This window comes from Oncorhynchus clarkii, chromosome 6 (assembly GCF_045791955.1).
Source record: "Oncorhynchus clarkii lewisi isolate Uvic-CL-2024 chromosome 6, UVic_Ocla_1.0, whole genome shotgun sequence".
Taxonomy (NCBI): domain Eukaryota; kingdom Metazoa; phylum Chordata; class Actinopteri; order Salmoniformes; family Salmonidae; genus Oncorhynchus; species Oncorhynchus clarkii.
This window is the reverse complement of record NC_092152.1, coordinates 49244202-49270926: the sequence shown is the minus strand read 5'-3', so window position 1 is coordinate 49270926 and position 26725 is coordinate 49244202. Positions and strand designations below refer to the sequence as shown.

Sequence of the window (26725 nt, the reverse complement as noted above, 5' to 3'; positions counted from 1 at the left end):
GAAACTCAAGCATCCCCTCACCTTGTGCTCCTTTTGTTATTACCCACCTGTGTGGCATGCCCATGACGACGTTCTCCACACCCTTCTCGCTGGACTTGTCGATGATGGTCTTGAGGGCGGGTATCAGAGACTCGCAACCCTCCAGCCCGAAGCGCTTCTCTGACGACCACTTCCTCTGGAGAAACTCCTCGAACCTGCGGTACACAAAGCAAGTCGTCAGCACACGGCCATATCCCTTTGGAGAGAAGGACTCCAGAAATCTCCTATGATATTAGTTTGCAGGATTGGTCCAATGCAGGGCTCCAGAGAAGAAAAAAATCACCTGGTGGCACTAACTTTTTGGTGGTGCCACCCCAAATCATGGGGTGGCACCACCAAATCAATAAAGATGAATTAGCCTACATCTTTATTTGCACTATTATCATAGGCTAATTGATTTGGGGCTAATTCACCTCCTGAGTAAGTAAAACTCAAAAACACATTAGCTATATTGCTAACTCTAAACATAATACCCACTGCTGGTAGCCATGTATTAATAAAACAGTAAATTCAATATCCTAAAAAAAAAACTTGGCTACTGCCCACTGACACCTGCACTCGCAAGGGCCGATGTGCATTTATTTCGTACACAGCATCTCAAAGCCGAATCAATTATCTTGCTTGTAAAATAGCTGCTAGAGCTCAATATTTAGAGTTGAGAAATAAAAATTATTGACAGAAAGTTGACTCTCCCATCATCAACACTGACAACAGTAGTTGCTTCTAGGGCTGCACAATGAATAGAATTGTAATCGAAATTGCAATATTGATGTGTGCTACTCAGTTCATTTTTATAGTTTATTCCAGTCTCCATGTCTCTCAACTCAATTTCACTTTAAGGGGCTTTATTGGCATGGGAAACATATGTTTACATTGCAAAAGCAAGTGAAATATATAATAAACAACAGTAAAATAAACAAAAAAATAACAGTAAACATTACACTCCAAAAGAATAAAGACATTTCAAATGCCATACAGTGTTGTAATGATGTGCAAATAGTGAAAGCACAAAATGGAAAATAAATAAACAAATATAGGTTGTGTTTACAATGGTGTTTGTTCTTCAAGGGTTGCCCTTTTCTTGTGGCAGCAGATCACATTTTGTTGCCATGATTGCACACTGGTATTTCACTCAATAGAAATGGGAGTTTATCAAAATGTGATTTTTTTCTCAAAATCTTTGTGTCGTCTGAGGGAAATATGTCTCTCTAATATGGTCAAACATTTGGCAGGAGTTTTGGAAGTGCAGCTCAGTTTCCACCTCATTTTGTGGTCAGTGTGCACATAGCCTGTCTTCCCTAGAGAGCCAGGTCTGCCTTTGGTGGCCTTTCTCCTGTCTTCCCTTGAGAGCCAGGTCTGTAAGTAGTGTCAAAGATCCCCATAATTATGGGTCAGTCACAGTGGTCAGGTATTCTGCCACTGCGTACTCTGTTTAGGGCCAAATAGCATTCTAGTTTGCTCAGTTCTTTTGTAAATTCTGTCCAATGTGTCAAGTATTATAGAAAGCGGTCGATGACGTGGCAGGTGGCAGTGTGGTAGGCACAGCTTGTCCCATGAATTAATCACAAAAATTTAGGATTAACTGATAACTACGAAACAAACATTCTGTATAATATAGAGAATCTGGAATTATTTACTGATCAGCTCGAAAAAGAAATGGATACATCGAAGTGAACAAGAGGAGACCTTTCCTCGACTTCTGCGAGCGAAACGGGAGGAAAGCCGCAGTCTAAAATTACGAACTTAAAATTGGAGGGGGACATTTTTATAACCATGCTTCCAGAAGATAGAGCATTGCTTACAAGCGAGCAGCTAAAAAAAAAATGATTTATTGCCTGGGCAACTGGGGAAGGCTGAGGCCTTAAAAACAGGAATGGATTACAGTAATACAATGATGGAAGAAATACGAGCGTAAAATAATATATTGAAAACTACCGTGGAGACACTAGAGAGGCTACGGTATGATAAAACGAAAGCCGAATTACTTGATCTAAAGTGCAGAAGTATGAGAAATAATATTGTTATAATGGGAAAAAAGGAGGATGAATACAATCAGTCAACGGAGGAAAAAGTCAGGGTGTTCATGAAACGTAATCTCAAGATGACGGACGAACAGGTGCAAACAACTGATTTTCAAAGAGCACACCAGATGGTGGCAGAGTAGAGGGAAGGCCCCGTCCGATCGTAGCTATGCTAACCCACTACAAAATTAAATTTGCCTTGTTGCAACAGGGTAGAGAATTGAAAAACACCCCATTCTCTATTAATGAACCATTTCCTCATTAAATAGTGGAGAGACAAAGTGCCCTGTACCCCACTTCAAAAGGCTCCGAGCAGAGAAGCAGTGGTTGTGAGTGATAGCTATCTCCTGCGGAAGTAGTCCCCGATACATACTTACACCACATTACACAGGACAAATATGGATAGTTATTTTTATACAAAAACATTTTTTTTTGCATTAACAACTTTTTTGTTGTTTTTATTCATGCTTTATGGAACTGTGGACAAGGTTGGATTTATGGTAATGCAGAATGGGTATGATGAACTTATCCTTTTTCTATTTAGGCAACATGGAACTTTGAACTATATGGAAGTAATATCAGGTTTTTCGATTTAGGGGAAGGCGAGGATGGGTAAGGCTGACTTTCTTCTCTTTCTAATTTTTTTATGCATTTAATTTGAAGATTGTACATTAGAAATACCAAGGTACTTTGTTTGTTTAATATGTTATGTCCTAATTGTAGAGGTCGGGTATATTATGACTTAAAAGCTGTTATATAGTGCGGCCCTTGTTTGCCGATGTAAATCGGAATGATTAGCTTTTAAGATAAAATTGTATAAATACAAATACATGTATTATAGGGCTAGGATAAAGGATTATATAATTAAAAACCTGCATAGGTTCTCTATTGGAATAGGCCTACACGATCCTAAAATAATTGGTTGGGCCAGTACCCGAAAGGTTGCTAGATCGAATCTCTGAGCTAACAAGGTATAAATCTGCTGTTCCGCCCCTGAACAAGGCAGTTAACCCACTGTTCCTAGGCCATCTTATGTAAATAAGAATTTGTTCTTAACTGACTTGCCTAGTTAAAGGTTAAATAAATAATAATAATAATAAAAATAAACATTTAAAAAATAATTCTCAATATAAAAAATATAAAACAGATGACACAAACAACTGGATTCGGTATCCCTTTCTTGCCCTGCCTCCAGTCCACTTACCGATATCTGAACAAGAGAGCCTCATCGAAATTGCAGCAAGCGGTTCTGTGAAAACGGAATGAAATCAGAAGCCACTGGATTGGGCTGCGCTCAGAGTATCAAATTGCGCTGTTAAGACACTGATGCCCTTCGCAACCACGTACCGATGTGAGAGTGGATTCTCGGCCCTCACTAGCATAAACTAAATACAGAGACTGTGTGTGGAAAATGATTTAAGACTGAGACGCCAATACAACACAACATTGCAGAGTTATGTGCATCCTTTCAAGCACACCCTTCTCATTAGGTTATTCACAATTTTTGATGAACAAATAAGGTTTTATATGTAAGATGATTAAATAAAGAGCAAAATTATTAATACATTTTATTTGTCACTTGCCCATGAGCTGGGTTGTGACAAAAACCTCACATGCATTCTTATGTTGAATAAATGTTAGAATGATGGGGAAAAAAACAAATTTGAGAGTGTGCTGACACTGGTACGCAGCTGGAGGTTGAATGTTTTAAGGGGTACGGGACTATAAACAATTTGGGAACCACTGCTCTAGGGCAGCAGTGTCTAGATGGAATTTGTATTCGTAGTCCTGACAACTGGACCTTTTATGGAACACCATTATTTTTGTCTTACTGAGATTTACGGTCAGGGCACAGGTCTGACAATCTGTGCAGAAGATCTAGGTGCTGATGTACACCCTCCTTGGTTGGGGACAGACGCACCAGATCATCAGCAAACAGTAGACATTTGACTGCAGCTGGGTGCTGCAGACTGTTCTCTAGTGCCCTCGCCAATTCATTGATATATGTTGAAGAGGGTTGGTTTTCAGCTGCATCCCTGTCTCACCCCCTCGGGCCATTTGGAATGAAAGTTATTTTGTGTGCCAATTTTAACCGCAAACTTGTTGTTTGTGTACATAGATTTTGTACTGTGTTTTTCCCCCAACACCACTTTCTATCAATTTGTATAACAGACCCTCATGCCAAATTGAGTCAAAAGCTTTTTAGAAATCAACAAAGCATGAGACGACTTTGCCTTTGTTTTAGTTTGTTTGTTTGTCAATTAGGGTGTGCAGGGTGAATACGTGGTCTGTCATACGGTAATTTGCAAAAAAGCCAATTTGACATTTGCTCACTACATTGTTTCTGCTGAGGAAATGTACAAGTCTGCTGTGGAAATGTACAAGTCTGCTGTTTATGATAATGCAGAGGATTTTCCCAAGGTTGCTGCTGATGCATTTCCCCCGGTAGTTATTGGGGTCAAATATGTCTCCACTTTTGTTGATTGGGGTGATCAGTCCTTGTTTCCAAATATTGGGGAAGATGCCAGAGTGAATATGATGTTAAATAGTTTAAGTATAGCCAATTGGAATTTGTGGTCTGTATATCTTATCATTTCATTTTGGATCCATCAACCCTACAGGTCTTTTTGGGTTGAAGTGCTTTGTATTTTTTCCTGTAGTTCATTCAATGCAATTGGAGAATCCAGTGGGATCTGGTAGTCTTTAATAGTTGATTCTAAGATTTGTAATTGATCATGTACATGTTTTTGCTGTTTGTTCTTTGTTATAGAGCCAAAAATATTGGAAAAGTGGTTTACCCATAGATCTCCATTTTGGATAGATAATTCTTTGTGTTGTTTGTCCAGGAAATTGTCAAGAAGGGATTGAATTGGTTGTTGCCGAATAGTTTGGTAGATTTCCACACTATTTTCCTTTCATTTATAGCATTTCTTAATATTATTCAGCCTCATGATTGAGCACAGCTCTGTTCAAGTTGAGTGTGATTTTGCTGTGATCTGATAGGGGTGTCAGTGGCCTGACTGAACACTCTGAGAGACTCTGGGTTGAGGTCAGTGATAAAGTAGTCTACAGTACTACTGCCAAGCGATGAGCTATAGGTGTACCTACCATAGGAGTCCCCTCAAAGCTTACCATTGACTATGTACATGCCCAGCTTCCGACAGAGCTGCAGGAGTTGTGACCCGTTTTTATTGGTTATGTTGTCGTAGTTGTGTCTAGGGGGGCATATGGAAGAGGGAATGCTGTCACCTCCATGTAGGTGTTTGTGTGTTGAGTTCTTTTCCAGTTCTGGCATTTAGGTCACCACAGACTAGTACAAGTCCCTGAGCCTGGAAATTGTTGATCTCCCCGTCTCTTCACTGCTTTCCCCACACAGAGAATGAGAATGCAGGGTTCAGAAATATGTTGAAAGTGGTCGAGCCGCGCTTCACTATTCCTTCCCACACACATTTTGCCCAGACATAAATACCTGCTTTATACAAAAAAACTAAATAACGACTTGAGAGCGAGTTGTCAGAAACGAAGTCTGTTGCTCTAACAACAGACAGTTGGACGTCTAGAGCTACCTAACTGTAACGGCTCATTTGATTTCGGATGAGTGGGAGATAAAAAGCCATGTCCTTCAAACACGTCCCCATGAGAGTAGTCACACCAGTGTAAACTTCGGGGAAGAGCTAAGGGAAGTAGTTGCAGTGTGGAAGTTGGAGGGGGATAATGTAACGATTCCCGTGACCACTGACAACACTAGACATATTGTAAATGCAGTTGCACTAGCTGGACTGGGGCCACAGATAAGATGCTTTGCTCACGTCATTAATCTAGCATCTCAAAAAGCAATGTCAGTGAATCCAATCTTCTTTCATAAAAGCACAACTGATGCACATGTTTTCAAGACAAAACAGCAGATGCTGGAGCTGCCAAACCACAAACTAATCCAAGATGTCCCTACTTGATGGATTCAAGCGAGAGATACCTTGAGAGAAAGCCATGACATCATTTTCTGAAATTTTCCAAGCAGTTTAAAGGCACACTCAACTTAGTGTATATGTAAACTTCTCACCCACTGGAATTATAAGTGAAATAATCTGTCTGTAAATAATTTTGGGGAAAATTACTTGTGTCATGCACAAAGTAGATGTCCTAACCGACAAACTTTAGTTTGTTAACAAGAAATTTGTGGAGTGGTTGAAAAACAAGTTTTAATGACTCCAACCTAAGTGTATGTAACCTTCCGACTTCAACTGTACACACACTATCTACCTAAACTCAGCAAAAACAGAAAAGTCCTCTCACTGTCAACTGCGTTTATTTTCAGCAAACTTAACGCGTGTAAATATTTTTTAAGCATAACAAGATTCAACAACAGACAAACTGAACAAGTTCCAATAGTACCCACAAAACACCAGTCTCAACGTAACAGTGAAGAGGTGACTCTGGGATATTGGCCTTCTAGGTAGAGTTGCAAAGAAAAAGCCATATATCAGACTGGTCAATATCCCGGAGTCGCCTCCTCACTGTTGACATGGAGACTGGTGTTTTGCGGGTACTATTTAATGAAACTGCCAGTTGAGGACTTGTGATCTGTTTCTCAAACTAGACACGCTAATGTACTTGTCCTCTTGCTCAGTTGTGCCCCGGGGCCTCCCACTCTTTCTATTCTGGTTCAAGCCATTTTGCGCTGTTCTGTGAAGGAAGTAGTACACATCGTTGTACGAGATATTCAGTTTCTTGGCAATTTCTTGCATGGAATAGCCTTCATTTCTCAGAACAAGAATAGCCTGAAGAGTTTCAGAAGAAAGTTATTTGTTTCTGGACATTTTGAGCCTGTAATCAAACCCACAAATGCTGATGCTCCAGATACTCAACTAGTCCAAAGAAGGCCAGTTTTATTAATTCTTTAATCACAAAAGTTTTCAGCTGTGCTAGCATAATTGCAAAAGGGTTATCTAATGATCAATTAGCCTTTTAAAATGATAAACTTGGATTAGCTAACACAACGTGCCATTGGAACACAGGAGTGACAGTTGCTGATAATGGGCCTCTGTACGCCTTTGTAGATATTGCTTTTATTTCTTTATCTGCCGTTTCCAGCTACAATAGTCATTTCAACATTAACCATGTCTACACTGTATTTCTGATCAATTTGATGTTATTTTAATGGACCAAGATTTTTTTGTTGCTTTTCTTTAAAAAACAAGGACATTTCTAACTGACCCCAAACTTTTGCGAGGCTGTATACAGGAGGTACCGGTACAGAGTCAATGTGCGGGGGGCACTGATTAGTCGAGGGGATTGAGGTAATAAAGTACATGTAGGTAGAGTTCAATTAACTATGCATAGATAATAAACAGAACGTAGCAGCAGCCTAAAAGAGGGGTCCGGGGGTCTGGATGGTGGGAAGCTTGGCCCCAGTGATGTACTGGGCCGTACGTACTACCCTCTGTAGTTCCTTGCAGTCGGAGGCCAAGGAGTTGCGATACCAGGAAGTGATGCAACCAGTCAGGATAGATAGAAATAAACTCAGCAAAAAAATATCAGCAAAAAAAGAAATCCCTTTTTCAGGACCCTGTCTTTCAAAGATAATTCGTAAAAATCCAAATAACTTCACAGATCTTCATTGTAAAGGGTTTAAACACTGTTTCCCATGCTTGTTCAATGAACCATAAACAATGAACATGCACCTGAGGAATGGTCATTAAAATACTAACATCTTACAGACAGTAGGAAATTAATATTTTTGGGATAGGGGGCAGCATTTTCACTTTTGGATGAATAGCGTGACCAGAGCGAATTGCCTCCTACTCTGTCCCAGATGCTAATATATGCATATTATTATTAGTATTGGATAGAAGACACTCTGAAGTTTCTAAAACTGTTTGAATGATGTCTGTGAGTATAACAGAACCCATATGGCAGGCGAAAACCTGAGAAAATCCAACCAGGAAGTGGGACATCGGTGGTTTGTAGTTTTCAAAGCTTTGCCTACCGAGTACACATTGAGATATGGATAAAGTTGCACTTCCTACAGCTTCCATTAGATGCCAACCATCTTTAGAAAATGGTTTGAGGATTCTACTATAAAGGACGGGCTCATAAGAGCTCTCGGTCTCATGACGTGCGCTCCTTACAGAGTTACATCTCGTTCTAGTGCTTTTCTGAAGACAAAGGAATTCTCCGGTTGGAACATTATTGATGTTTTATGTTAAAAACATCCTAAAGATTGTTTCTAAAGGTCTTTAACGGAACTTTTCGAGTTTGTCAGGATGAAGTGCCTGCGCCTCATAAAGATGGATTACTGGGCTGAACACGCTAACAACAAGTGGCTATTTGGACATGATGGAACTTTATGGAACAAATCAGTAATTTCTTGTCGAACTGGGATTCCTGGGAGTGCCTTCTGATGATCATCAAAGGTAAGTGAATATTTATGGTGTTGCTTCTAACTGTTGATTCCAAAATGGCGGATATTCCTATGGCTGTTTTGGGTTCTGAGCGCCGTTCTCAGATCATGCTTTTTCTGTAAAGTTTTTTTGAAATCTGACACAGCGGTTGCATTAAAGAGAAGTCTCTTTCATTATGTGAATAACACTTGTATCTTTTATCAATGTTTATTATGAATATTTCTGCAAAATCACCGGATGTTTTGGAATCAAAACATTACTGCACGTAAGGCGCCAATGTAAACTCAGATTTTTGGATATAAATATGCACATTATCGAACAAAACATACATTATTGTGTAACATGATGTCCTATGAGTATCATCTGATGAAGATCATCAAAGGTTAGTGATTCATTTTATCTCTATTTCTGCTTTTTGTGATTCCTATCTTTGGCTGAAAAAATGGCTGTGTATTTTTTCGACTTGGCTATGACCTAACAATCATATGTTTTGCTTTAGCTGTAAAGCATTTTTGAAATTGGACACGATGGGTAGATTAAAAATATGTGTATTTTTCATTTGCTGTATTGGACTTGTTAATGTGTGAAAGTTACATATTTCGAATAAATATTTTTTAATTTTGCGAGCTGCCTTTTCAGCGGAATCTTGTCGAGGCCTGCGCTAAGAAAGGTTAAGGTCACAGTTGTGAAAATTTGGACACTAAAGAGGCCTTTCTACTGACTCTGAAAAACACCAAAAGAAAGATGCCCAGGGTCCCTGCTCATCCACGTGAATGTGCCTAAGGCATGCTGCAAGGAGGCATGAGGACTGCAGATGTGGCCAGGGAAATAAATTGCAATGTCCGTATTGTGAGACGCCAAAGACGGCGTTACAAGGAGACAGGACGGACAGCTGATTGTCCTCGAAGTGGCAGACCACGTGTAACAACACCTGCACGGTACATCCAAACATCACACCTGCGGACAGGTACAGGATGGACACAACAACTGCCTGAGTTACACCAGGAATGCACAATCCCTCCATCAGCGCTAAGACTGTTCGCAATAGGCTGAGAGAGGCTGGACTGAGGGCTTGTAGGCCTGTTGTAAGGCAGGTCCTCAACAGGCAACAACGCCGCCTATGGGCACAAACACACCGTCGCTGGACCAGACAGGACTGGCAAAAAGTGCTCTTCACCGACGGGTCGCAGTTTTGTCTCACCAGGGGTGATGGTCTGATTCTCGTGAATCATCGAAGGAATGAGCTTTACACCGAGGCCTGTACTCGAGCGGGATCGATTTGGAGGTGGAGGGTCCGTCACGGTCTAGGGCGATGTGTCACAGCGTCATCGGACTGAGCTTGTTGTCATTGCAGGCAATATCAACGCTGTGCGTTACAGGGAAGACATCCTCCTCCCTCATGTGGTACACTTCCTGCAGGCTCATCCTAGCATGACAATGCCACCAGCCATACTGCTCATTCTGTAAGTGATTTCCTGCAAGACAGGAATGTCAGTGTTCTGCCATGGCCAGCGAAGAGCCAAGATCTCAATCCCATTAATTAAAACCTCTTAAGTCTACCCCTTCCTTTTTCGAACATTCTGTTAAAAATCGCGCAACTTTTCAGCGTCCTGCTACTCATGCCAGGAATATAGTATATGCATATGATTAGTATGTGTGGATAGAAAACACTGAAGTTTCTAAAACTGGTTAAATCACGGCTGTGACTATAACAGATCGTGTGTTTCATTGAAAAACGCAAGAAAAACTGCTCTCTGAAAGCTACAAATAATTTCCATAAGTCACTTTCATGGGTTGTTAAAAGAGCACAAAATTAATTATGGATCTGCATGCAATTCATACAGATTCCACACGATGTCGCCATTGTCGTCATTTTCAATGGACTTTTTTCTTGGAAAATCCAACTAACAGGATTCCGTTTCTTCCGGTCTCCACCAGGATGGTTTGAATGTGCACATTGGCAGCCATTGATTTGCAGACAAGGAGCTATTGAATATACATCGCCCTGTAATCATTTTGATAGATTATAAACGTTTACTAATACCTAAAGTTGGATTACAAAAGTATTTCGAAGTGTTTTGTGAAAGTTTATCGTCGACTTTTTTAATTTAAAAAAATGACGCAGCGTTTAAAAACAATGTTTTTTTCTGAATGACACAGCTTCCATAGAAAGCTATTTTGGGTAAATATGGACCGATTTAAACGAAAAAAAGACCCAATAGTGATGTTTATGGGGCATATAGGAGTGCCAAGAAAGAAGCTCGTCAAAGGTAATGAATGTTTTATATTTTATTTCTGCGTTTTGTGTAGCGCCGGATAAGCAAAGTCTTTGTTTACGTCGCATTCAGGCATTTTGAGGTGTTGCATGCTATCAGATAATAGCTTCTCATGCTTTCGCCGAAAAGCATTTTAAAAATCCATTTGCATTTCCAGGTGTCTACTTGAGACATCTGCGTCTCAAGTAGGAGCAAGAAGTTAAGCACGTCTGGGACCGGTTGGATCAGAGGGTGAGGGCTAGGGCCATTCTCCCCAGAAATATCCAGGAACTCGCAGGTGCCTTGGTGGAAGAGTGGGGTAACATCTCACAGCAAGAACTGGCAAATCTGGTGCAGTCCATGAGGAAGAGATGCATTGCAGCATTTAATGCAGCTGGTGGCCACACTAGATACTGACTGCTACTTTTGATTTTGACCACCCTTTGTTCAGGGACACATTATTTCATTTCTGTAAGTCACAAGTCTGTTTAACGTGTTCAGTTTATGTCTCAGTTGTTGAATCTTGTTATGTTCATAGAAATATTTACACATGTTAAGTTTGCTGAAAATAAAGTTGACAGTGAGAGAACGTTTCTTTTTTTGCTGAGTTTATGTATTTGCCATTTAGTAGACGCTTATCCAAAGTAACTTACAGTCGTGTGCATACACTTAACTATGGGTGTACCAATAATCTAACCCACTATCCTGGCGACACAAGTGTGTTGATGGAAATCGCAGTATTATTTTGAGCAATTAAATTTTTTTGTCCTTATCGTGCCACCCTAGCTGCTTCCAAAGCTGTGCTTTTCCCACAATTGGATTTTAAAACATCATATCCTACAAGCAGAACCACTTATTATTTTATCCCAGAGTGTTGGGGAGGGGGAGTGAGTGGCTCGCTCTTCACAACAGCAGGCCCAGAGAAACAGGCATTACAGAGACTTTCACTACAGGAATCATGAGGATAACGCACATCACTGGTTGACCAAATCATGGTTTCAGTAGCTTAAAAAAATACTACGGTTGGAGTGAGGTGAGCATGTAGAATGTGCAGCTTGCGTCGATGAGACCAATAAATGTTTTCACTTGCACAGCTAAGTCAAAGGGTCATAAAATGTGCCAAAATGGTCACAGTCTAGAGCCCTGCAATGACTGAAATCTGGGCAAGCACTATGACAAGGTGGACTGTGAAAGCAATTCGTGACAACTGCTGACGTGAAAAGGACTTTATAAATGCATTTGATTAATTTATATTATTTGAGAGGTACGTGGGGGATGGAACTTTTTTGGGGGGCGTGGCTCTGACCTGGTGGAGCGAACCATGCGGGCCAGCAGGGTCCTCTTCTCCTCCAGGGTGAACTGCATGACGCCGGGCTTCTCAAACTTTTCCCGGATCCACTGGCACTGGTCTAGGTCATTAATGAACATGAACTCAACCCCGATGTGCTGGCAGTAGGCCATCTGAAAAAAATGGGACAGCGTGTCTTGTCACTGACCATGAAAATGAGCCTGAATGTACACTTTTCACTCGTTCAAGACAAACGATTGGCAAGAACCCAACTTCTTTGAGAGACAGACCGGTGTGTGCGGTTTAGTTTGGATACCTCCAGGCGGCGGATTATCTCCCTCAAGGGCAAGGCGGTCTCAGTGCCCCCGATAAAGGTGGTGGTAGGCAGGCGGAACACTTTGTCCAAATCCGACTCGTCCAGTCCATAAAAGCCTGTTCAGCACGCAGGGGCAGCAGACCATCCAGAAGGGCAGAGTGGCAGGAGGGAGGGGGTGGCGGGGGTTGAGGGGGGCAGATGCGGGGACAGTTAGCACAGAGGAGAAAACACAAAGCAAACAGAAACAGGGGAAAGAATGTAGGCCACAAAGACATTCCCCATGAAAGAAAACAAAACAACAAAACAAGCAGAGACATTAGGATGTAGGGGAAAAAAAGGAGGGCAATGGATGAAAACACAGGAATATGCCATATGGTTGATGGCACCATAACAGCAACATGGAGGCAATGCAGCAAAATCAAATGTGGTGCAGCATCACAGGCAAACAAACAGGACAAAGGTGGAGGCATGCAACATGAATGGATACACCGTGGATAGGAAAAGTAAATGAAGGGGTGAGACATGAGCAGAGGGGAGCAGTGGGTAAAAACAAGCACCGTATATTTGTGGAGTCCAAAAAAAGAAAGAAAAAACAAGAAAATATCATTAGTGTCATTGAAGCAAGAGTACTATTATCAATCCGATAAATGTTATCTATTCTAAAGTGGAATTATCAAGCAAACTGCCCTTCCTGAACTAAAGGAGGTGGCAGACAGATGCGTCATTGTGATCTTAACACAGATGTAAACAGTCACTATTCTGGTATTTACAAGGTATAGCAGAATGTACATGACTTAGGAAAAATATAATTTAAATGATCAATGTTCTTCTACACTTTAAGATCCAGTGAATCACGTAGACCTTTATGTCTAACTGTCATTTACATTTCCAAAGCTAATTTCAAAATGGTGTTTCCGGTGATGAGTCTGAGCCCATGTCTCTATGGTTTCAGTGCTTCTCTGGTATATGGCCATGATTTCTGTTGATTTGCGTTGAAAGCATATTAAAGAGAGGGTATGGAGTGGGTGATAGCATCTAAAATACGCAGATTGTCAATGAAGTAATGGAAGGCTACCCCAGTTTTAGGTCAGCAGATATCCACTTTAGGTTATGTTCTTCAAAGATATTAGCCTACCCTGGATTAGCACCTTCTCTACAAAACGTACAGACACTTTGAAAATCTGTTATTAAAACACTCACCAGGCAAACAATAGCTGGTAGGGGAAACATGAACGTGTTAAAACTCTAACCAACAATGCAAGCTTGGGGTGAAAACACACCTAACCAGCCACACACACGTCAATGCCTGCTTAAAATGAACAATTTAGATTTTCCCCATATTTTTATGGGGACTAGATTCTCCAGGAGATAAAAGCCAATTAAAGAGATCTTTTGAGGCAGTCAAGAAAGCATGAGAGGTCATGAGCGGGAATTTGTAGTGTGGCAGCTATGTGCCAGGAGGATAACTATAATTCAATTGATTGTTGTTTTATGGTAGAGGTGACTCTTAGTTAAAATGCTGGTGCCAAAAAAGGTAATGAAATAGAAGTCAGGGCAATCTAAGATAAACAGAGACACTTAATCTTATTTGATTGCCTCAAAAAAAAACAAGAGAAAAGCAACAATGTTGCAATCCCAAAATTAACAACTATGGAGTAGGAAATGGATGTGTGAGTATTGGTAATACAGGAAATGAGAGTTTAATAAATGTTAATAGCTCCAGCTAGAAAAGGTTGGCAGTAATAGGGATTATATTAAATAGAATAGAGAATAGCTCAAAGAAAAGAGAAATGAAAAATGTGTGTGTGGGTTTGTTCATGTGTGTTACTGAAAGCGTGTGTGTCAACGATGGAGACTTGAGTGATAAAGAGTATCCACGCAAAGAAGAATAAGTTGAATGACAGAACAAAGCTTCAAATGACTGGACATGAGGCAGGAAAAACTATGGGTATCCTAGAACGCTGAGACATCAGAAGAAAAACAGCAATTAGGTGACCTGACAAGTAGAACTAGAGTTTCTCCAAGGACATGGAGAGCAGCTTCTTGTAGACTCTGCACACTCACTAGCAAATTCACTTCCAACACCAACACTGCCAGCCCACAAGGCAACAATATGGCTGTTCCTAAATGCCTCCTAAACGCCACAGACAGCAGCACACTGCAAGGAATACACACTCCCTCGCTACATAGTGGAGAGACGTGGCTCCCCTATGACCAGGTCATTGCCATCACCAGCCTGACGGCACACGTCATCTAAATACATTGTGTATCATGGGGGTTCCATGGAAGCCATCGCCTCGCATTAGTCTGGACCCAAGAATCATGCAGGAGTGCAAAAGCATCAGAGGTGCACTCAGATGTGGGTGATAATTTTATCGTCGCAGGGTGGCTAGTATCCTAGCGGTTAAGAGCGTTGGGCCAGTAACCAAAAGGACGCTGGTTCATATCCCAGAGCCCACTAGCTGAAAAATGCCCTTGAGCAAGGCACTTGACCCTAATTACTCCTGTAAGTCGCTCTGGATAAGAGCATCTGCTAAATTAATGAGATGTAAATATTCAAAACATTATTGAGGCAGAATCCTGCTTTTCTTCAGCATGTCATCTTACACCAAGCACAAGAAGTAAAGTACAAGAGCTTTAGTGTACATTTCCAAAAACAAAGCATCAACAGCATTTGGATGCATGTTATGAGTAAGGAGTTGATTATACATAGAAACAAAAATATAAAAGGTTACATGTAAAGTGTTGGTCCCATGTTTCATGAGCTGATATGGAATAATCCCAGACATTGTCCACACGCACAAAAAGCCTATTTCACTCAAATGTTGTGAACCAATTTGTTTACATCCCCGTTAGTGAGCGTTTCTCCTTTGCCAAGATAATCCATCCACCTGACAGGTGTGGCATACCAAGAAGCTGATTAAACAGCATGATCATTACACAGGTGCAACTAGTGATGGGGACCAATATAGACCACTTTAATGTCCCAAGTTGAGGGAATGTGCAATTGGCATGCTAAATGCAGGAATGTCCACCAGAGCTGTTGCGAGAATTTAATGTTAATTTCTCTACCATGTGCTGCCTCCAACGTCGTTTTGGCAGTACGTCCAACCGGTGTCCACATACTCTTGGTCATGTATTGTAAATATACATTACACAATCTACATGATCCAAAGTATGTGGACACCTGCTCGTCTAACATCTCATTCCAAAATCATGGGCATTAATGTGCAGTTGGCCCCCCCTTTGCTGCTATAACAGCCTTCTGAGAAGGCTTTCCACTCGATGTTGGAACATTGCTACGGGAACTTGCTTCCATTCAGTCACAAGAGCATTAGTGAGGTCAGGCACTGATGTTGGGCGATTAGAACTGGCTCACAGTCGGCAATTAATCCCAAAGGCGTTCAAAGGGGTTGATGTCAGGGGTCTGCCCAGGCCAGCCAAGCTCTTCCACACTGGTCTTGACAAAACATTTCAGCATGGACCTCGCTATGTGCACAGTCATGCAGAAACAGGAAAGAGCCTAATATATACACACACATGGTCAAAGGTTTTATAACACCTACTCATTCAAGGGTTTTTCTTTATTTGTATTATTTTCGACAATGTACAATAATAGCGGAGACAACAAATCTATGAAGTAACACACATGGAATCATGTAGTAACCAACATTTTTTAAAACAAATCTAAATATATTTTATATTCTTGAAATAGCCACCCTTTGCAAACTCTTGGCATTCTCTCAACCAGCTTCACCTGGAATGCTTTTTAAACAGTCTTGAAGGTGTTCCCACATATGCTGAGCAATTGTTGGCTGCTTTTCCTTCACACTGCGGTCCAAATTATCCCAAACCATCTCAATTTCGTTGAGGCCAGGGGATTGTAGAGGCCAGGTCATCTGATGCAGCACCCCATCACTCTCCTCCTTGGTCAAATAGCCCTTACACAGCCTGGAGGTGTGTTGGGTCATTATCCTGTTGAAAAACAAATGATACTCCCCCTAAACGCAAACCAGATGGGATGGCGTATTGCTGCAGAATGCTGTGGTAGCCATGCTGGTTAAGTATGCATTGAATTCTAAATAAAATCAGACAGTGTCACCTGCAAACCACCCCCACACCATAACACCCCCTCCTACATACTTTACAGTGGGAAATACACATGCAGATATCATTCGTTCACCCACACCATGTCTCACAAAGACACAGGAGTTGGAACCAAAAATCTCCAATTTGGACTCCAGACCAAAGGAAAAATTTAAACAGGTCAAATGTCCATTGCGTGTGTTTCTTGGGCCAAGCAAGGCTCTTCTTCTTATTGGTGTCCTTAAGTAGTGGTTACTTTGCAGCAATTCGACCATGAAGGCCTGATTCACACAGTCTCCTCTGAACAGTTGATGTTGAGATGTGTCTGTTACTTGAACTCTTGTCAAGCAATTCTTTGGGCTGCAATTTCTGAGGCTGGTAACTCGAATGAACTTATCCTCTGCAGCAGAGGTAACTCTGAGTCTTCCTTTCCTGTGGCAGTCCTCATGAGAGCCAGTTTTATCATAGCGCTTGATGTTTCTTGCGACTGTACTTGAAGAAACTTTCAAAGTTAATGAAATGTTCCATATTGACTGAATTTCATGTCTTAAAGTAATGATGGACTGTTGATTCTCTTTGCTTATTTGAGCTGTTCTTGCCATAATATGGACTTGGGCTTTTATACCAAAGAGACATCTTCTGTATACCACCCCTACCTTGTTATAACACTACTGATTGGCTCAAATGCATTGAGGAATGCAATTCCACAAATTAACTATTAATTACTACCTCATGAAGCTGGGAGATTGAGAGAATGCCAAGAGTGTGCAATGCTGTCATCAAGGCAATTGGTGGCTATTAGAAGAATCTCAAAGATAAAATATATTTTGATTTGTTTAACACTTTTTTGGTTACTATATGATTCCATATGTATTATTTCATAGTTTATGTCTTCACTATTATTCTACAGTGTTGAAAATAGTACAAATAAAGAAAAACCTTTGAATGAGCAGGTGCTCTAAAACTTTTGACCGGTAGTGAATATGCGTGCGCACACACACAGTGAAAAGTTTCAGAACACCTGAATACTTTCTGAAGGCACTATAATAAACAAACAAACAAATAAATAAATAAATAATAGTGCCTTCGAAAAGTATTCAGACCCATTGACTTATTCCACTTTGTTACGTTACAGCCGTATTCTAAAATTGATTAAATGCAATACCCCATAATAACAAAGCAAAAAGGTTGTTAGATTTGTTTTGCACATTTATTTAGAAAAACTGAAATACCTTATTTACGTAACTATTCAGACCCTTTGCTATCAGACTTGAAATTGAGCTCAGGTGCATCCTGTTCTAATTGATCATCCTTGAGACGTTTCTACAATTTGATCGGAGTCCACCTGTGGTAAATTCAATTGATTGGACATGATTTGGTCCCACAGTTCATGTCAAAACAAAAACCAAAGCCACGAGGTCAAAGGAATTGTACATAGAGCTCATAGACAGGATTGTGTTGAGGCACAGATCTGGGAAAGGTTACCAAAACATTTCTGCAGCATTGAAGGTCATCAAGAACAGTGTCGTTTTGTCATTATGGGGTATTGTGTGTAGATTGATGAGATTTTTTATTTTACTTAATCCATTTGAGAATAAGGCTGTAACACAACAACATTTTGAAAAAAAGTAAAGGGTTTTTAATACCTTCCGAATGCACTCCATCTATAACGCGTGGGAATATTTTGAAATGCTTGAGAAATATTCAGAACAGATTTCCTAAATAAACATTTGAGCTGATTTTCTGGTGTCTTTACAGTCTTATGTCAAAACTATTTGAAATAATAATTTAATTTGTTTTTGCTTAAAACCTGTGGGGCAAAATAAAAATCACCAACAGGACACCAGATGGGGAAACCTGACCTAAGGTTTACCAAGAATGGTGAAACAAACAAAAAAACATCCAGTCAGAGGAAGGAAGTCCTGTGGGCAAAAACAGCTAGTTGATGTTATTTTGAAGGAGAATGGCAAGAATCGTGCAAGCTAACAGGGTGGCCACAAAGAGGCAGATAACGGCGCAGTACAATAGTGGTGTGCAGAACGGCATCTGGGATTGCACAACTCGTTGATCCTCGTCACAGATGGGCTATTCCCGCAGACGACCACACCTGATTCAACTTTCTCAGCGAAAAACAACAATTAGTGGCTCCAGTTGGCACACGATCACGAGCACTGGACAATTGAGTCTTGGAAAAATATTGCCTGGCCCGACAAATCAAGGATCCTGTTGCGTCATGCTGATGGCAGAGTTAGGATTTGGCATAAGCAGCATGAGTCCATGGCCCCATCCTGCTGGTGTCAACAGTACAGGCTGGTGGCGGTGGTGTAATGGTGTGGGGAATATTTTACTGGCACACGTTAGGTCCCTTGATACCAATTGAGCAATGTTTCCATGCCCCAAAGAATTCAGATGGGTTTACCTAATAAACTGACAACCGAGTGTTTATATCTCCCAATGTTTGTCAGCTCTGAAATGTGATATGCAATCTGATTCTGAAACAAAGTTGTTTTACATGAAAATAAATGTATAATTAATTTTTTAACTGCAATCCAACTGGGACTTTCAGTGGTTCAAATATTCTGCCAGATAATGTAACCAAATTTCACCACCGTTTGAGAGGAATGTGACTAGGTACTGTACCACTACACTAAACACTTTTGTAGTTTGAAATACGCTTATCTATTGCCTACTACTCCAACACTGTCTACTCAGCTAGATCTACAACAGGAAAGCACTAAAGGAGTACACTGACATATAGAGAAACCTATTGTCTTAAGATGGTCGTGTTCTCCGACACCCACACACTGGGGCTGCTAGAGAGAGGCTCTAACTTTCTCCTTTATTTCAGGGCAGCTGATGGCTTAGAATCCGATCATGTGATAAATAACCAAACATTCCAATGAGAACACTAGCAGTTGTTCATCAAGTGTATTCCACTGAAAAGCCAACAAAAAAAGATGTGAGAAAGATAGAGCAAAAATTCCTACGCAAACAATACAAAAAGCAAATATTCAGGCACAGAGAAAGGGACAAAACTACAGGGAGACTTGTGTTACCATACCTCCGACAGTTAGAATACTGAGACGGTCCTTGAACAATGCCAGGTCTGGAGGAGGCATCAGGGGGAGAGAAACCCGGAAAAGGTTAGTGACCCATGCCCCCATTCTCCATCATGGACATCAGGGTCATCTCTACCACTACTCAAAACACATTGAAGGGGTCAGCAAACTAGAATCGAAGTGGAACTTTGGGTGGTTCTCGCAGACAATAAGAAGTCGTTCTCTCGAATTATACTCTCAGCGAAGCAGAGTTCTCGCCTCCCACACTCAGAGTAAATGGCACTACTGGCGCCACTAGTATCTCTTGCCGGTGATGTGTGTTCGTACGTAGCTAACATGACTTGGTACTATTTAATTGATTACTTCCCGTAAACCCACTAGGTGTGTTGATAGTTAGTTAAACAAAATGGGATTTGCTACTAGCAAAATAAGCTAAGTAGGCACATTTATGGAACATTACGATGCCAGCTAACTATGGCTAAAGATAGCTAAATGTGATAAAAAAATATATACGGTGAGATGTAACCAACAACAAAGTAGGCTGCTAGCTAGCTTGCCAATACCAGGTTTACGTCCAGTCAGTTTTCCAAAATACAACTTGTATAACTCGGAGCAACGAAATACGTCCATTCATGCGTTTCAAACTTGTTGAGAACGCTAAAGTACTGCCGAAGTAATTTCCTTAGTAGGATCCATTAGATTTTAGCATGTTGAATAACTCTGGGTACAGAGATGATTCCAACTTGTATTTACGACTCGTAAGCTAGTGAATGGTTTTCCAGACGGCCATAAGCTGATTTTGGCATTTTCCAACTAACTACATTTAGCTAGCTAGCTATGCCGAGTGGATAACAAAGCAAACACAGCAAAGTTAGCTTGAAAGACCATAGCTAGCTACCTAGTTATGGAAAACTGCTTGTGTGAATGTAACACAGATATAGTTTGATAATGTTTCCACCGTCTCTGCATACCAGAGGCCACCATCGTAATTTCTGCAGCCAGGGAAGGCAGAAACCACCTGGGACCCTCCCACCACACATGGTGGTGGGTTGGCATTTGCAAAGTAAAATTGCGCCCTCCGCTGCGAGCAAACACCTATGGCACTTTATAAAGAGAGGACGACAGTAGGGAAAGATCGGGGAGGTTGTGTCAAAGGGCAGTAAGCCGGATTCAAATTTATGCAGACACTATAGACGTGTGCCGGAGGCAGCGGTTTAGACCTCTAGACCACTGGCTTGTTCTTTTAACTTCAATTTGTTTGCGAGAATCCCCCCCTCACAACGTCAATCACCACAGCAGCACCACTGACTGACTGCTTCTGAACTCTAGCGACAGCGCAGCACCAACCACAACAAGGGTGGCAAACACAGCTTTAAGTGCAAATTACATCTAGAAAATGCTGTACCTGCCTTGCTGCAGAATGCACAAACACAAACATCACACCCGGATCACAGCCAAACTGAAAAATGTCCCATGCAGACCGAGACGTGCTGTACTGGAACTAATAACCATCAGACATGCAGAAAGTATACAGATCTTGAGAGCACCACTAATTAGACTATTCAGTCACAAACAAGAAGAGGGGTACAAGGTTTATGGGTATGCTGGTTCATAGAAATGTCCCTTCCCTCCCCTTTTTTCTTATAATCCAAGTTGAAGGTGATTTCCAAACAGTTAATATCTTACTGTTAGGAGTCATACTGTAGCTGTTGTTGTGAACAGTAAGAACTAAGGCCTAAAAGTTATAGTTGGCAGAAGAGAAAACTCCTGTCCCCCTATACCATACTTCAGAAGGAAACTACAAATGCGTTGAATAGCTGTTAATTTTTACTGAGAAGTAGATTAAAAGAGGGGATTTTTGGCCATACCCAAGAAAGGGTGCGAGTAATGTGAGGGAGAATGTGGTCCAGTCAAGCAAGATGGTTAGTAGATTTAGGAGATACGCCAGAAAATCTAGGAGAACTCTAAATATGTCCCGCCACTGATAGACAGTAGTGTAATGGGACACTTAAATCATGTCACTAAAACCAGTGATGCAACATTGGCTTCAAACTGGGGATGTAGCGGTGTCACTCAAGAAGGCTACTGTATGTGAACTTAAACGGAGCACTCCAGACAATAACAGCATTTAACTTTAATTTCAATTTGTGCTTGGCTGCCTGCAGACAGAGAAGTCATATAGTACAGATCTGTCCTACAAAGAAGTGGTACCTAAGAAACTGCTATTTGTATTGATGCTTTTCGGACTGTCACTTTGTCGTGGTAAGAGGGCTTGTGTACCTCAACGACCGCTCAGAGCTATGCCAGTGGGAGACAACTCCCAGTAGGTCCAGACAAACTGGACAGGTCTAGGGCGAGAGGTCAGACAAAGCACAGTCTTGATCATAGAGCATTGTCGAAAAATGATCAACTACCACTTCGGATAAGTTTTAATGTCACACTCACAGTGAAATGCATTTCTTGCAAGCTCTAAACCCAACAATGCAGTAATAAATATACTACTAAAAATAACATTAGGTGGAACAAAAACACACGAGAACTAAAAATAAGAACATGAGAAAGCAAGTAAGCTATATACAGGGTCAAATCCATTACCATATTTACCATATGCAGGGATGCTGGAGTGATAGAGTTAGATATGTATAGGGTTAAGGTGACACGGCATCAGGATTTATGACAGAGTAGCAGCAGTGTATATGATGGTTGTATGTGAGTAGTGTGTGGAGTCAGTATACATGTACACTACATGAACAAAAGTATGTGGACACCTGCTCATCAAACACCTCATTCCAAAATCATGGGCATTGATATGGAGTTGGTCCCCCCTTTTCTGCTATAACAGCCTCCACTCTCCTGGGAAGGCTTTCCACTAGATGTCGGAACATTGCTGCGTGGACTTGCTTCCATTCAGCCACAAGAGCATTAGTGAGGTCAGGCACTGCTGTTGGGCGATAAGGCCTGGCTCGCAGCCAGCATTCCAATTCATCCCAAAGGCCTTCGATGGGGTTGAGGTCAGGGCTCTGTGCAGGCCAGTCAAGTTCTTCCACACCAATCTCAAAACATTTCTGTATGGACCTCACTTTGTGCACAGGGGCATTGTCATGCAGAAACAGGAAAGGGCCTTCCCCAAACTGTTGCCACAAAGTTGTAAGCACAGTATTGTCTAGAATGTTATTGTATGCTATAGCATTACAATTTCACTTCACTGGAACTAAGGGGCCGAGCCCAAACAGCCCCAGATCATTATTCCTCCTCTACCAAACTTTACAGTTGACACTATGCATTTGGGCAAGTAGCGTTATCCAGGCATTCGTCAAACCCAGATTCGGACCACGAGATGGTGAAGCGTGATTCATTACTCCAGAGAACGCGTTTCCACTGCTCTAGAGTCCAATAGAGATTAGCTTTACACCACTCCAGCCGACGCTTGGCTTTGTGCATGGTGATTTTAGGCTCGTGTGGGGCTGCTTGGCCATGGAAACCCATTTCATGAAGCTCCTAACAAACAGTTGCTGTCGTTGCTCCACAGGCAGTTTGGAACTCGGTATTGAGTCTAGCAGCAGAGGATAGATTATTTTTACACGCTCCACGTTTCAGCACTCTGTGGTCTCGTTCTGTGAGCATGTGTGGCTTACCACTTTGCGGCTGAGCCGTTTTTGCTCCTCGAAATGTCCACTTCACAATAGCAGCACTTAGTTGACTGGGGCAGCTCTACTATGACAGAAATTTGACAAACTGACTTGTTGGAAAGGTGGCATCCTGTGATGGTGCCATGTTGAAAGTTACAGAGCTCTTCAGTAAGGCCATTCTACTGGCAATGTTTGTCTATGGAGTTTGCATGGCTGTGTGCTCGATTTTATACACCTGTCAGCAACGGGTATGGCTGAAATGTCCAAATCCACTCATTTGAAGGGGTGTTCACATAGTTTTGTATATATAGTGTATGTGCATGTTATGTGTGTGAGCAAATTAATTGAGGGTGTGTGAGTTGAAGTATCAGTGTGTGAGTGGAGTGTGCAGAGTCCTTTGAGTGTGCATAGAGATGGTGCAAAAATATAAATAAAAGACAAGGGTCAACTCAGATCGTCCGTGTAGCCATTTTGTTAGCTGTACAGCAGTCTTATGGCTTGGGGAACAAGACGCTGTTCAGCAGCCTGTTAATGTCAGATTTGATGGAACGGTACAGTTTGCCGTACGGAAGCAGAGAGAACAGTCTATGGCTTGGGTGGCAGGAGTATTAAATGATTTTCCAGACCTTCCTGATATGGAGGTCCTGGATGGCAGGGAGCTTGGCCACAGTGATGTACTGGCCTGCCGCACCACCCTTTGTAGTGCCATGAGATTGAGGGCGGTGCTGTTGCCACACCAAGCAGTGATGCAAACAGTCAAGATGCTCTCAATTGGTAGAACTTTTGAGGGCCCATTCCAAACCTTTTCAACCTCCCAAGGAGTGTTTGTGGACCATTTTAAGTCCTTAGTGATTTGGACACCCGAGGCTCCCGAGTGGCGCAGCGGTCTAAGTCACTGCATCTCAGTGCAGAGGAGTCACTGCAGTCCCTGGTTTGAATCCAGGCTGCATTACATCCGGCCGTGATTGGGTGTCCCATAGGGCAGCGCGCACAAATGGCCCAGCGTCGTCCGGGTTTGGCCAGGGTAGGCCGTCGTTGTATTTGTTCTTAACTGATTTGCCTAGACAAATACATTTTTTATGAATAAAATGTACAAAAATAAACTTGAAGTTCTCGACCCGCTCCCCTGCAGCCCCGTCAATGTGGAAAAAGCAAAGTTTGGCCGGAGCTCGCAAAACGGCGGCCATACAGTATGGCGACATCTTTATACAGAGGAAGGCCGGTATAGGCCATATAAAAACCAGCATTTCATGCCAAACCGAGCTTGCTTAGCTACCCAGTCGACGGCGGATCTGTAGTGAGCGGCTCATTCTCCTCACTGAGTTTATCCGAGGATGTTATAATGTAAATGGGGACATGAGAGTCCAGACTGGAATCCATAATCCCCAGAGGGTACAGCTGAGCAACATGATAACAGTGGGCCCAGCTGTCTGGGCTAATCATCCACCCAATGGTTAAAAAAATTCATACAAAAACCGAACCACGGATACTCCCATGGTGGACGCCCTATACTCCCAAGGTGGCAAAGAGATTTAAGTCAAGTAAGTCAAAAAGCATCAATGCAAATATGTGGCATTTCAGGAAAACAAGGGGCAAGGAGCCCTTTCAGGGACAAATGGGCACATGTTTACAGAGGTCAGTGTAGACCATACATAGACCAGCATGTCATGCCAAACAGATTGCTCAGCTACCCAGTCGCCAGGAAGATCTGTAGTGAGTGGCTCATTCTCCTCACCGAGTTTATCCGAGGACGTTATAATGTCATTGGGGACGTGAGAGTCCAGATCGGCATCCATAATCCCCAGAGGGTCCAGCTGAGCAACATGGTGCCCACGGATCTAAAGAAACAGGTCCGAGGGGAAATGGAACAAAACATCCGATAGGTGGGGATGAGAGGGGGGAGGGGTGTGAGTGTAGAGACATAGAAGTGTTGAAAGGGATTTGAAAGAAAAATAAAGAGAAGAGAGAAAAAGGAGGGAGGAAATGGGAAAGCAACATTAACACAAACAAGCTCATTATTGTCTCGCACAGCTGTGAGGGAACATTTCTCACCGACATTCTGAACCCCAGTAGGTACTGGGGCATCATCAAAATTTATACAACTGATGCCAAGAGGATCGAGATCTGCGTTGTGATGGCCATTCAACTGGAAATAAGGTAACATTAGTCACATGGTAAAACAAGGTTTCAAACAAAACCACAACAATACAACAAAATATAAATAGGAAACATTCAAGTGCACATTATAATAGGCATTTCAGTTAACATCATGAGGTCACAGTTCTTTATGGTATAAAAACAGACATCTCACCTTTGTCCCAGCTTTCAAATGTCAACCATTTCAGCACAGGTACTGTATATCACTAAAATGTTAGTCCATTATCAGCATAGCTGGTATCATTAAGTCTGACGGTCAACTTTGTGGAAATATTTAGCTATGCTCACAGACAACAAAGATTGTCAAATTTTAAACCTCAAACTCAAAAAGGAAGAGATTACTCAAATAGCGAGGAGGCAATATGGGTTATTTTCTTTGACTACAATAGTTCACTAACGATAGGTTCTGTGTTCTTATCTTGTGTGCCACCACTCTAGATGCAATTTACAATATATTTTGGTTAAAGAGTCAGAGCTTTCTGGCTGCTGAATGTTTTGTAATAGTAAAACTACTTGGCATGCTTACTTGTTGGCTCCCGAGTGGCGCAGCGGTCTAAGGCACGGCATCTCAGTGGTAGAGGCTTCACTACAGACCCTGGTTCTATCCCGGGCTGTATCACAGCCGGGGTAGGCCATCATTGTAAACTAAGAATTTGTTCTTAACTTACTTGCCTAGTTAAATAAAGGTTAAAATACTAAAACTTTAAACATGGTTGTTCTTGTTTTCAAATGTTGTAGCTCTGTGAGAGCCAGTGGTGGCTGACTGGTCTGACCTGGTAGGCACGAATGAGGGATTGGACAGCCAGGTGATCCTCCACCAGCTTCTCCACGTTGGGCTGAGCCCCTGCCAAAGACTGGGCTTGAGGGAGACCGGCAAGGCTCAGAGGGCTCTGGTGGGCCATGCCCGGGGGAGCACCTGCATTGGCATTGCGGAAGAAAACGTCCCAAGACTGCAAGCAAGAAAGAAAGAAAGAAAGAAAGAGGAGAAATAAGAATTGGGATTAATGAACATTGGTATGAAAGGAGATAGCCAACAAATCCATCTATGACAAATTTACATTTTATAAGAAGATATAGCTTCATGATCTTGAGCAATGCTAGAAATATTAAATAAAAGTAACCTTATGTTACAGTTTCCATTTTCCCTTTGTGATGAAAACAACCTGTGTGATCAGTCTTATGCCATTCAAAACAACAATGGATGGCAAATACCAACATTCCTGTCAGAGCTGTTCCCCAACTGATTTTGTCATTCTAAAAAATGTCAATCTCGTCTCATATTAAGCAGCCAACTCCTTCCTTGGGGAAAATCTACTTCAATGTTTTATGGTAAACTGACAAAACTAGTAAGGCCCTCACTTACTCCACAATATGAAAACCAAAACACAATGCCATTCTCTGGGATTAGTAATTGACTTCATACCAAAGGGATACTTGAAACTAACTCTAGTCACAAGATCCTTCATAGTAAACC

General features: G+C 41.7%; 1 protein-coding gene across 5 annotated transcripts in view; it reads right to left on the bottom strand.

Moving 5' to 3' along the window:
* The window catches only part of LOC139411257 (oxoglutarate dehydrogenase a), a 79839-nt gene that overhangs the window by 15692 nt on the left and 37422 nt on the right, over positions 1–26725 (bottom strand). For 2 of the 5 annotated variants that reach the window (XM_071157308.1, XM_071157309.1), the window contains exons 3-7: positions 26025–26201; positions 24830–24932; positions 12321–12436; positions 12023–12177; positions 48–194 (exon numbers count right to left, since the gene is read on the bottom strand). In XM_071157308.1, the coding sequence (XP_071013409.1) occupies positions 48–194; positions 12023–12177; positions 12321–12436; positions 24830–24932; positions 26025–26201 (698 nt within the window). Of the gene's footprint in view, positions 1–47; positions 195–12022; positions 12178–12320; positions 12437–19467; positions 19513–24829; positions 24933–25146; positions 25241–26024; positions 26202–26725 lie in introns of all 5 variants that reach the window. The other 3 variants (XM_071157310.1, XM_071157312.1, XM_071157307.1) reach the window with 2 other exon arrangements.